Raw genomic sequence first — 13,518 nt, 5'->3', positions numbered from 1 at the left:
TGTGTGTGTGTGTGTGTGTGTGTGTGTGTGTGTGTGTGTGTGTGTTCCTAGGTATTTGGTGAGAGAAATGCCAGCAGCGAAAGGATGTGATATACGACAGAAGGAACAACCCTATCTAAATTTTATAGGAGCTATTGCTTCTGATAATATATTACCACCATATTTGTAGTATTTCAGGTTTATTGAAATATTCTAGAAATTTACATTTTGCTTTAGTGTTTATGCTTCAAAGTAAGAAGCTAATTGTTTACTTAACAGGTCCTGCCTACAAGCTGTTGGTGATTTTTAAAGAGGGAAATTGTGCTGGAATTATGGAAGCCTTATTTTATAACTAAACCAAGCTCTGTAACATTGTAATATGAAAATATCTATGATTGCAATAGTTTAAAAATTTTAGGAACTGAAATGTTGCAAAAAAAATTCATAAATTTGCTGCTTGCTTTTCCCTTCTTTGTAAAATAGGTTTTAGCTTTATAGTCTTTAATCTTAAGGCCCTCTTAATATAACAGATCAAATTATATCCTCCAAATACAGCAAGTTTATTGAAATAAAAACTTGTTATAATAATTCACCCATGATGTACATTGCCTTCTGACACTAGTGTTATAAAAAAGTTATTGTATTTTCATAATTTATACGTGTTAATAATCTTGGAGCCCCAATTTGAATGATGCATATATGTTGTTCTTTTAGTATTAATGGTCCACTTATCAAAAATTTTGAAACTTTTGTGATATTGCTGACTTTGTTTTTTTGTTTGTTTTTGCCTTTTTTGGTGAGGCAGTTGGGGTTAAGTGACTTGCCCAAGGTCACACAGCTGACTTTCAAAATATTGTATGTGATAGTTAATATATATAATACATTAACATTTCCTTGAAAAGATTTCCCCCCAAATTAATTTAACTTTGTGTGTAGTTTTACTAAGAGTTAAGCCTTCTCCACCATTGTTTTCATTCGTCACTATGCCTGTTGTTATGCCAGGAGTAGCCTGGGGAAGAAGAACTTTGCTGACTCCTAATCAGAGTGGGTAGAATTTTACTTAGTTTTGATATTGGCCATAAATAGGTAAACTCTGTGATACATGGTCATTTAAACTCTGATTGTTCCTTAATGTTTGAGCTTCTATTTGTGATTCAAAAATAAGAGATTTTTTTTTTAAGTTTATCTTACATTTTTTTTACTCCATTCTTTGAAAGGTTTGTGTATAAAAGATTTTGTTCCTTTAAGCAACTAATAAAAAGCTTCGTCCTTTTAGATCAGGCAACTTTGGATGACATAGAGAAATCTGTGAATGATGATATGAAAAGAATCATCCCTTGGGTTCAACAGCTGAAGTAAGTTTATTTTTGTTAAGACAAATAAGAACTAGCTTTAACTTGATGTGTTGCTTTTTCACATTCTTTTCCCTTCATTCAGTTTAATCTAATTGCTTGCAAATATGTTTTTTAATTTATGTTGATGTTGACTAGTATTTTAGCATTTTAATTATATTCCAGAAAGTTTTTGTTTTTTTAAATGAGGTTGTTTTTGTATATATGTGTGTGTGCGTGTGTGTGTGTCTTTATGTATGTATATATATATACATACACACATATATTTTCAACATATTGTTAACTTGATTCAGTAATTGGTAACAAGATTTTTACTTTGTAGGAGAAAAATTTAGTTAAAATCTCACACTTTTCTCATTATTGAAAAAAATCTTTTCTTAGGATTTTGATAAGTTGTATTTTGACCAGAAGAATCAGGTACAGCAGAGGCTGTTCTTCTAGAAACAAATGCTTGTGAATTCATTCCATGGTTTGTACCTGGGAACATTTAGTGAATTCAGAAGACATAGACAATGATAAGAATCCATCACATTGAGCAGTTGCTAGGCAGCAACTTGCTGGATAAGTGATCATTTATGAGATGTTTATTCAGAACAAAACCTCACTGCATAGGAAAAGTCAGCTTTCTTGGTCAAAATGTCATTTAATTTAATCTTAATACAAATATTCTGAAATCACGCTATATTCCTCTTGAAAGTGGAATTTAATTTAAGACAACTTCGTCTTGGACCCTTTCTTAAAAGGAATTCAGTTATAAGTTAAGTATGAAAAGTATTCTAGTGAAATGGAGAACCTGAGGACGGTAGAAATACTTCATTGTACTCCTTTTTTAGCTTTCTCCCTCTCCCCATGCCCCACAGTTTTGCTTTTGTGACCATTATGGTATTTGCTCTAACTCGAGAAAAATTTTATCAACAAAATTGTTATTTTTATTGCTGTTGGGTAGAAGTCATTAATCGTTGGGGACAGGGTGGTGGTGTATTACTTTTTTTTTCCACTGGTTTAATATTAATCCCTATAAATTTTGACCAACTACTTTTCTCTTTGAATGAGTAAGAAAAACTGCAGCACATTTAAAACATTTCTGGTATTTCTCTTGTGAGAAACACAGCCAAGAGAAGAGAAGTTTACGTTTTTCTTAGAGCAAATGTCTCAAAACCATGAATCAACTGATACTTTTTACTTACTGGAGAGGCCCTCACTGCTTATTTATCTGATTTCTGAGACTTAACAGATGATAGAAGCAAATTATAGTAGGATGTATCAGGGTAGCAAGAAGTGAAAGCAGTGAGCCAAATTCAAAAAGCATTATCAGTTTGAGGGCAAACAGCCATGTAGGGCATTACTATTTTAATGTGAGTATAATAATTGGTGCTCATAATGAGCATTTGTCATCAAGAAAAACAAAATCAAGTCAGTATTTTCTTTTTTAAGAAGGCAGAGTTTATAATCTGTTTTAGAAATCTTACTATTCAAAATAGTGAAATTCAGAAGTTGTTATCCTAAGGGATAAATTTCAGTTACTTGAAAAATCATTTATATGGAATAACTTCTTGACAATGTCAAGAATTATTGTATATGGGTTCCTTTATGTACACACATACAATTAAAACCTTTATATAATTTTATAAGTTCTTTAGGGAATACATGATTGAATTAGAAAGATGTTGTGGACCCTTTTGGCGTCTAGTGAAGTCCATGGACTCCTTAGAATAATACTTTTAAAGGCATTAAATAAACTATATAGGATTACAAAGGAAACCAATCATATTAAAATATGGTTATCACTATTTTTTAAAGTTCACAAACCCTATGTTAAGAATCCCTTTCTTAAGAGATTAGTTTGTTTTGCTGCTCTAAGGTAAAAGAAGTTTTGTGAACTTCTCTTACTGATCATTTCTGTCCCATAACTCTGAAATCCATTTCTCTTACTTAAAGTTAGCCTAAACCACAGTTGAAGATAACCACTTGAGAGTTTTCCCCCCTATATATCCCTTTAGTGGTTCTGTGAAGTTTACATTAATTTACTGGATTGGTTGCTTGTGATAGGACTGAATTTGTAGTCTTAATCAGTTGTATCACATTAACCAGACAGTCTGTTTTTCTAATAATTACTTTTTTTTTTTTTAAATTAAGATTTTGGCTTGGACAGCAACGTTGCAAGCAGTCTATAAAACATCTCCCTATAATGTGCAGTGAAACTTTGCAGCTTTCTAATTATTCAACTCATCCTGTTGGAAACCTTTCAAAGAATAAACTGTTTATCAAACTCACTCGTCTCCCACAGTATTACATTGTAAGTAACTAAATGGAACTTCTCTGATAAATCTTTTTGGGGTTCATTAAGTCTGTCATTTCCCTGGCTTCTTTATTACTTTAAAAGAACAATGATTTCGTTGGTGTGAATGTAACTTTCCTGCAAAGGAAGCACCATTGTCCCTTAAAAGGTTATTTTCTTTAGTTACTGAAACTGAGAAAATTCACTTGATGGCCATATTTGTTTAATACGACAGTTTAAATATGGTATACCATGATTAATTGGACATTGATCCTGTTTACAATCTTCTTTTTAAAGATCTTAATTTGGTTAATATATATGTAAGTCATTTTTTAAAATTTCAGCTAGCATAATTTTTTTTTTAATTTTAAGGAGTACATTAGGCTTCAGATAAGATGTTTCTGCTCTCAGCAGTATTCCTAAGGCTTTTATATTTTGTTTATCCAGTCACATGCCAAATGGATTGAAAAGTTGGTTTTTTTTTTTTGAGTATTGGACTTGATTTGGAATGGTATATTTATTTATAAATAACACAATACTGTATACAGGAACAGTAGTACTATTCTCCAGATTTATCACCTAAATTAGACACATTTATTAGGAATAATCATAGACTCATAGATTTAGAGATTTAAGGGACCTCAGAGGTTATCTAGTCCTAACTCTCCTTTTATAGATAAGGAAACTGAGGCCCAGAGAACTTAAGTGGCTTGCCCAGGGCCATACAACCAGTAAGTGTCTGAGGCAGGATTTGAAAATAGTTTTTTGTGACTCAGTATAAGGTGAAAAAAGACTATGGAAACATGAATTAGAAAGAGGAAGAGAGGTAGGTAGGCTGTTGTTTTTGCAATGTTTTAATACTCTGAATTCTTTATTGAGCTAAAATTCGTCAGATATATGGGTATTCTGGCAATGCCAGAATAACCTCTGCAATGCATGGGGCCTTCTCCAGTAGAATTAATTTTGCAACCACTTAAAGAAGGTGACCCTTCTTTAAATTTTTCTTAGGGTGTAGGAGTAAGAATTTGAAGTTAGCCATGCTGGTGTGACATAGTATTTTGTCTGACTATCAGTCAGTGTGTCAACATCTTGAAGACGTCCTTGCATTTAGCGTATACTAGTGTTTGCTTCTAACTTTGGTAAATTTTATGTCTATTTTTGCTTTTCTCACCTCATCTGCTGGGTTTCAATTCTGACAGATTTAGCGTCATGCATCTTTTATATCAAAAAGGAATATTCATTTTGAAATGACTGACTAATCCTTATGTAGAATCCTGCATTGGATTTTTATTTCACAGCACCACTTGAAATTGCATTTGAAATTAGAAAAAGAGTAAGGAAAATGCCTCATTCCATAAATTGTTTTAATTATTAATGTTTAATTTTCTGAATCTGAGATTTTATTTATTAATGTTTAGGTGGTAGAGATGTTCGAAGTTCCTAGCAGTCCCACAGAGCTGGAATACAAGTATCATTTTCTCTCTGTGAGCTTGGCAGAAGGAGATGAAAACCCAGCCACAGCCTTGTTACTGCAGCAATTCAAAACTAATATTGAAGAGCGGTTGCTGGACCCAAAAGCTGGGAAACAAGTAAGAGCAGGTGTCAAGCGCAAGGTAAGGGAGGCCAGCCATCATGGAACTTGGCCTTGTTGGGACCTGTCATTTTAGATGTTTTGGAGAACTAGCCAACCCTAACCTTTGAAAGAACTACCTGGAATTTGTGAGGGATAGACAGAAGTTTGATTTATATAAAAATGGTCCATTTTCTTAAGTATTTGGATGTTAGATTATTTTATGACTCAATGAGAAACCAGAAGCCAACTTGATAGACAAAATATTGTCATGTGTCATTCTAGATATTTTGTTAACAAATGTCTTTCAAAACTGAACTGTGGTATAGTAACTTAGAAAATTGCTTTAAAGCAGTTGTTTCGAAAGAATTTTTATTTACTTGTACTCTTTACTTCCATTTTAGTTGTCTGGCGACCCAAACCCTGCAGAGCCCAAGAAACCCAAACAATCAGGAGAAATGTGTGCCTTCAATAAAGTTCTGGCTCACTTTGTAGCTGTGTGTGACACAAACATGCCATTTATAGGACTTCGTATGGAGGTAAGGGTTTTAATAGTTTGGTTTGTCATCTTTCCCCCTTCCTTGCTTTAGGATAAGTCTTTTTAAGGCTAAGTGGTTCCCTCTAAGGAAACTGAAATGTTTGTAAATCCTTTTTTTGTTCCTTTTGTTATGAAATTATAGCAAGTTTTGGGGTATGTGCATGATTTTTGTGACAAAATCAAAAGCAAATGTTTAGCCTCCTAACATCTTTTGCTTTACCTTGACATTGCTTGTATGTGTAAAGCTAAATTCTTAATAGAAGAAGACCAGCATTCTTGCTAGCCAAAGACACGTTTGAATTTTAACGATCACAGTTTTAATTATGTCCTCTTGAGCAGGTTACTTTTTTTTGACTATAGGAAATAGTAGGACACAGATTTTCTTGTAGTGGGTGAAATCAGCATGGTGTGGAGGACAGAGTGCTAGACTTGAAGTCAGGAAGACCTGGATTCTAATCCTGCCTCCTACTCTTAGTAGTTGTATAACCCTGGGTAAATCATTTCACTTCCCTGTACCTCAGTTTCCTCATCTGTAAATGAGGGGGCTAGACTTGATAACTTCTGAGGCCCCTTTTAGCTCTGAATCTATGATCAGCCTTCTTAGATCACTAGGAATATTGGCATTCTATCTGGTAGGAAAGCCTAGAAAAATGTCAGGTACACTTAAGATAAAATAATTTGACTAAAAATTTGTAGAAATGTAAAAGCTCTTAAGTGATTGGCCAGAATCGGTAGCTTGTCCCATCCAAGGTGAGCAAAAAGCTAGAAGAGGAAGTCGTCAGCACACAGCACATTGTCCTGGTGCTCATTGAAGCCCAGAGGAGTAAATTTCAGAAGTGGCATGAAAAGATTCGTGGGGGTTGTTTTTTTGTTTTTTTTTCAGCCTTTCCTTTCCTTTCCTTTCACTTTGTGAATTGGGAACTTTCTTCTCTGTAAAACTAGAGGAAGGCATACTCTTTATTGAAAGAAAACACTGAAAGCTTCAAAATGCAGAACAAGTCATTGATGCTGTTACAGATCATGGTGGGGATGAGTAGAGATCACTGTAGCTTTTGGAGCACTTGTAGGCTAAAGAATGGAGAGAAAGATGAAGGGGCTTAGAAAGTTAACCTTTAGTGTAGTTGCCCCATTTCTCCTCTTTTCCATCTCAGCAGTAGCTGTGGCCTAGGACCTGGAACTATGTTCCATTCAAGCTGCTGAAGAGAATGCAGCTGCATTTTTAGCTGACCTGGGTGTGTGCTTCTACATCTTTTCATGCAGTTAACTGAATTAATAATGTGAATTGATACATGTGATATAATTATAATTATATGGATGACATATATCATATATGTGGATATAGATGATATAGATGGATGATATAAAGTAATTTTCCTTGACTTATAAGGAACTCCCTATAGGTGACCTAAGCAAAGTGGGTGAAGTTTTTCAGTGAGGCTCTCTTCATATGTTGGCACCTTCTTTCCAGCACCCAGTTCTCTCATTCTGCCAAAGATGCCTGCTTTTCTCTCATACTCTTATCTCTGTTATATAAGGTGTTTAGCTGTGTGCTAACATAGAAGAGCTAGGTTGCACAGTGGATAGACTGCTGGTCCTAGAGTCAGGAATACTCATCTTCCTGAGTTTAGGTCTAGCCTTAGACACTTACTAGCTGTGTGACCCTGGGCAAGTCACTTAACCTTGTTTGCCTCAGTTTCCTCATATGTTAGAACTGGAGAAGGAAATGGCAAACCACTTTAGTGTCTTTGCCAAGAAAACCCCAAATTGAGTCATGAATAATCAGACACAACTGAAATGACTGAACAACAAGATAGAAGCATTAGAGTTGTTTGATTGAAGGCTTAACCATTGGGGTAGTAGGTATTATTTACATTTTAGAGGAGCTTATTAACAAAAGCTTCTGTATTACAAAAGATTTGGATCTCATTCTTTTCCTTTTGCCACCCAAATAATCTTTATATTTTGGAAAAATAGAGGCATTTTTGGACTTGGATAGAAACATCTCTTAGCCTCATATGCAATGCTCCAACCTACAAAAATGTCAGTGCCTCCAGTGGGTTACAGTGGTAATTCTGGTTAGTCCCAGGCTCACTTCAGACAGTAATCCATAGTTTCAGGCATGAAACTATATATTAAATGCTCCAGATATATTCATCCTTTTTCACCTGTTGATACCTATATTCAGTTGGGTAAGACGCTTGATCAAATAAACACAGGAAGCTATCTTGTTTCTTAGATCAAATATGTTTAATTTGGTAGAAATTTATGTATTGTGAAGAAGTTACAAGCTAGTTGGTACTGTTTGGGGTTAGAAATGAGGTGAGAGGATAGTAGTGACAAAAAGAACTCTCATAAGAGTTCACATCTCCCAAAAGTCTTAGTGCAGCTTTTAGCTTTTATTAAGAATAGTTTTAATAACTTAAAACTGCACTTGGACTTTTGGGACACTCTTTTCACACACATGTGCACGTGCTTAGTCGAGCCACTTTACAAATATCACAGAAGCAGTTGCATTATTAGATTTACCTTATTTTTGTTTTGCCAAAATTACCCAACATGATCAACAACTTTATTTGCCAGACTTGGCCCTGAATAACTTTTGGCTTTTTTTTAAAAAGTAGATTCTTTTCTTAGGGAGATTAAAATTTGACTCTCACCTTTGAGAATATTCAAAAGAATGTGTTACGTTCTCTGAAATAGTTTCATACGTTTTTGAGGAGTGGTTACATCAGTGGAACAAATATACCCATAGAATTGCTTGGAAGGGGATGACATGAATGATTGAGAAAAAACAGAACTTAGACATCTGCTCATTTAGGTGTATAAGTTCTGCGTCTCATTATTTTGTAGTTAATATCTCCTAATGTGTGTGTAATTTCTCATTTTAAAAGTGTTACTAAAAACTAATATCACCATACCAAAAGAAATAAGACTTCAGGGAATTTGTAAAAGGTTTTGTATAACTTGACTGAATTTTTCTCTTTTAGTTATGTAATATGGAGATTCCACATCAAGGAGTACAAGTAGAAGGAGATGGTTTCAGCCATGCTATTCGTTTATTAAAGTAAGAATGTTTCAATGAATTTCATTTTCTGAAACAAGTTCAGTTATACTTCCCTAAGGAATTACTTAAAAAAAACCCCTAAGGAAATAGTTTGTAAGAGGCATAATTATAAATACTTGTTTTAAATTTGTTTTATGTATTGATTTCATTATTTACTGTCTATCAGTTACTTCACAAAATCATTGAATAGAGATTAGCTGGGTGGGTGAATGGGAACGGTGGTGGAGAGGGGCTGGGGAATTTTGAGGTCCTGTTGCTGCCTTAAAAGAATTTCCCTCAGTACCTTTGCGCCCTGGGGATTGCTGCTGTCACACTAACTGCTTTCATATAGCACAGGATATTGTATGGTTATCAGTCCCACAGCTGACCTTGGGCAAGTCCTTAAATCCCTTGGGTTCCAGGCTACTCTCTTAAGTTGCAGAGAATGTGCTGACCTGCATTGATAGAGGAAGTCCCCCACAGGGGGTTTTCCTGTAGCACTTAAATCACAGATCCAGTGTCTGTCACCTCCTGATATATTAGGAAATGAGGCTAATTGTTCAGTATGTAGTATTCATTGTGTAGTGCTGAATTATTTTTCTAGTTGTTGCTTTACAATATACTTTACAGTATACAATGATTTATATTGTAAAGCGCTTAAGCTACTGAATTCATTATAATTTGCCACAGGGTTCTTTGTGAGTTCTTATTCTTCTTGTATATAATTATGGAGGGACTTTGTTCTCATTGTCTGTGTTGGTATAACTTCCAAGCCACTTCTCTAGTTTGAAATGTATGGGATTGAATTTTTTCTACTCTGGTCAACATAGATATGGACATTGCCTCAGATACTCTGGCTTCTCACTTCCTTGGACTCCTTAGGTTACATGATCTTTACCTTAACCACATGTAAGATGGTCACACCCTTTATCTCACCATTTCACGATTAAGAATTCCTAAATTCTTTTATCCAACCATTAATGAAGGAACCTCCCCAAAAACTGTCTCTACTTTTTGCTTTTACTTCCTTTATTTTCCCTTCTCAGCACATTGTAGTCTGACTTCTAACCTCATCAATAATCTGAAAATGCTCTTTCTAAAGTCATTGATGCTTTTTTAAATGACCACATTTGATCTTTTCTCAATTCTCATCTTTTTTGAGCTCTCTGTTGCATGTGGCACTATTGATTACCCTCTCCTCCTCTGTGCTTTTTCCTCTCTGGGTTTTGAGACAGTACTTTCTCTTGGTTCCACTACCTGTCTGACTGCTCCTGAAATTCAGTATGTCTAAAACAGACATCATTATCTTACCCCTAAAACCCACCCCTTTTCCAAGCACTCCAATATCCTTCCAGTCACCCAGGTTCTCAAGCTTGAAGTCATCCTTGAGTCTTCACTCTTACCCCATTTGCAAAATATTGTCTTTTATACTTCCACTGCTACCAACCCCCATAGCATCTGTCCCCTTCACCCTCTCGCAGAACCATCACCCTGGTTCATTTCCTCATAGCTACTTGCCTGGACTATTGTAATAGCTTCTTAGTTGTGATCCCTACCTCAAATCTCTCCCTTCACCAGGTCATTCTTTGCACAGTTGCCAAGTTGATATACCTAAAGCGTAGGTCTGACCATGTTGTTTCCCCCTGCTCAATAAATTTTAATGGCTCCCTATTACCCCTTGGACCAAATATAGACTCCTGTATTTTGGCATTTAAAGCTTTTCACAATCCGGCTTCAACCTCTCTTTGCAGCTTTATTTCACATTACTCTCCTTCACACCCTCTGCAGTTCAGCCAAACTAGCCTTTGCTATTCCTCACGCACAGCCTTCCATCTCCCATCTCAGTATCTGTTGCCTAGCTTGGAATGAATGTCGTCTTCACCTGTATCTCTTTAAAATCCATAGTTTCTTTTGGAACTCAGTTCAGATGCTACCTCTCTGTGAAACCTTTCTTGACCAACTCCTCCCTTTCTTACTCCCCCAGCTAATAGTGCCTTCCCCCCAAAATTACATGATTATTTTGTATATATTTTATATGTATACATATAGATGGTCTTCCCTGTTCGACTGACTGTAACCTCATTGTCTTCCCTGTTCGACTGACTTTAACCTCTTTAGGGACAGGAACTGTTTGATTTTTGTCTTTGTGCCCTCGCCACCTAGCACAATGACTAGCAGATATTTGATATTTAAAATGATTGTTGCTAGACATTGTGGGCTTATTTTATTTGAACTTGTGTGTTTTCCCCCCAATCAAAAAATACTTAGAGTAAATATGCCTGAAAAAAGAAAGATTAGGTCAAGGAGACTTAGCTTTCCATTTCCTTGGCCCATTCCTACCACCCAAAATCCCATCTCACTTTTCCAGAATATCCAAGTGTGGCCTGCATTTTTGCTTTGCCACCGCTTTGAGATTTGTGAAGAGTTTGTTGTCAGGGGCAGATCTTTACTTGACAGTCAATAAAGAGCTGTTAAAGGATTTTTTTTTCTTTTAAAAAAAGCTTATTTTTATTTTTTAAATCAAAAAGCATTTTACAAAATTAATCTGATCTGCTACTACCTATACTACCTATACTGACCAAGTGATTTTACAAAAAGAAAGAAAAAGAAAGCTCTAAGTACATGTATAGTCCAGCAAAACAAATTTCCAAATTAGCCATGTCCTAGTTTGTCTCTTTCTATAGTTTTAGGGGTGGGGAACCTGCAGCCTTGAGGCCACATGTGGCCTTCTAGGTCCTTGGGTGCGATTTTTTGACTAAGTCCAAGTTTTACAGAACAAATCCTTTTGTTGAGGGGATTTGTTCTGTGAAGTTTGAATTCAGTCAAAGGGCTTCACTTGACCTAGAGGGCTACATATGGCCTTGAGGCATAGGTTCCCCACCCCTGCTTTAAGTTAATCCTCCCACTGTTAGGAGGTGAGTATTGTGTTTCATCTCTCTTCTTTTAGACTCAGTTTAGCATTGTGTTGATCAGAATTCTAAAGTCTTTCAGGGTTATTTTTCTCTATAATGTTATCATTGTTTAAATTTTTCTGCTCACTTCACTCTGCATCAGTTCATAGCAATCATCTCAGTTTCCTTTGGAGCTGTCCATTTCATTTTTCCTTATGGCAGAATAAGACTCCATTACATTCCTACCACAATTTCTTTAGTCATTCTCCATTAGGAGGATACCTGATACCCTTTAGTTTCCAATTTTTGGTTACCTTGAAAAGAGCTGCTATGGATATATAATATATATTGGTTCTTTTCCTCTTTCTTTGGAGTATTGGCTGAATAGTGATATAACTGAATCAGAGAGTATGTTAGACGTAGTAGTTCAAAATGGCTTTTCAAAATGACTGGAACCTATTCACAATTACAGCAAGGTACTAGTAGAGCTGCTTTCCTGCAGTTCCTCCAACAGTTGTAATTTTCATCTTTTGTCATCTTTACTAGTCAGATAGGTGAGGAAGAACCTCAGAGTTATTTCATTTTCGTTACTGTAGTTATTAATGATTTAGAGCATCTTTTATTCATAAGACTTGATAGCTTTGATTTATCCCTTTGAAAACTACCATTTCATATTCTTTGATCGTTTTTGTGGTTAGGTAATGAAGTGGATAGAGCACTGAACCTAGAGTCAGGAAGACCTGAGTTTAAATGCAGTCTCTGATACTGATGAGCCCCAGTTTTCTCATCTGTAAGATCAGAATAATAATAATAGCACCTATAGCCCAGGGTTACTGTGAGAAGTTATTTGGTATATCTTGCTAGCTATTATTATTATTTATCAGTTGGGGAATGGCTCTTAGTTTGAATCAGTTTCTTACATATCTTTGATATAAATCCTTTATCAAAGAAACTTGCTCTAAGGATTTTTTTCCCAGTTACTTGTCCCTCTTCTAACTTTTACATTAAATTTGTTTGTTGTGTTCCTCTTTATCATTTGTTTAGTCACAAACTCTTCCCCATCCATAGATCCAAAAATAATTACCTTATTACTCTAATTTGTTTGTGATGTTACCTTTTAAGTCTTATATCTATTTGGAGTTTATCTTGGTTTATGGTTTTAGATGTTGGTCTGATTTCTGCAGATGACTGTCCGTTTTTTCCAGCAGTTTTTATCAGATATTTTGGGGTGTATCAAACACTGCTACTATGTTTGATTTCTGCTTTGTAATGTAGTACTGATAGAATACCTTAACACTTTTTTTCATTGTTCCCCTTGAGATTCTAGACCTTTTGTTCTTTCATATGAATTTAGTTATTTTTTTCCTAAGTCTATTTTTTTTTTTTGGTGAGGCAGTTAGGGTTAAGTGACTTGCCCAAGGTCACACAGCTAGTACGTGTCATTTGGTCTGAGGCCGGATTTGAAGTCAGGTCCTCCTGACTTCAGGACTGGTGCTCTATTCACTGCGCCACCTAGCTGCCCCTCCTAAGTCTTTAAAATAACCTTTTGGGAGTTTGAAATAGCACTGAATAAGTTAATTTAGGAGGGATTGTCACTGGTTTATCTTACGCTTGCGTAATTAATATTTCTCTGATTTTTAGGTCCATTCTCATTTCTACAAAAAGTGTTTTATAGTTAGATTCATACAGTCCCTGCATGTATCCCAGTAGATAATTCCCAAGTATTTTGTAGCTTCTGTTAGTTATTTTGAATGGAATTTCTCTTTTGATCTCTTCCTGCTAGGTTTTGATTGTTATATGTAGGGATACTTACTTATTTTATATCTTGCAACTTTGCTGAAACTTTTATTTAATATTTTAGTTTTCT

At 35.3% G+C, this 13,518-nt stretch overlaps 1 protein-coding gene across 1 annotated transcript in view; it reads left to right on the top strand.

Moving 5' to 3' along the window:
* The window catches only part of MED14 (mediator complex subunit 14), a 67,496-nt gene that overhangs the window by 26,252 nt on the left and 27,726 nt on the right, over positions 1-13,518 (top strand). The window contains exons 12-16 of the mRNA XM_027875565.1: positions 1,256-1,334; positions 3,468-3,627; positions 5,028-5,222; positions 5,584-5,718; positions 8,705-8,781. Coding sequence (XP_027731366.1) covers positions 1,256-1,334; positions 3,468-3,627; positions 5,028-5,222; positions 5,584-5,718; positions 8,705-8,781 — 646 coding nt within the window. The remainder of the gene's footprint in view (positions 1-1,255; positions 1,335-3,467; positions 3,628-5,027; positions 5,223-5,583; positions 5,719-8,704; positions 8,782-13,518) is intronic.

The sequence above is a fragment of the Vombatus ursinus genome, unplaced genomic scaffold (assembly GCF_900497805.2).
Source record: "Vombatus ursinus unplaced genomic scaffold, bare-nosed wombat genome assembly UNPS02014809.1, whole genome shotgun sequence".
Taxonomy (NCBI): Eukaryota; Metazoa; Chordata; class Mammalia; order Diprotodontia; family Vombatidae; genus Vombatus; species Vombatus ursinus.
The sequence above is the reverse complement of the archived record's forward strand: the minus strand, read 5'-3'. Positions and strand labels throughout refer to the sequence as shown.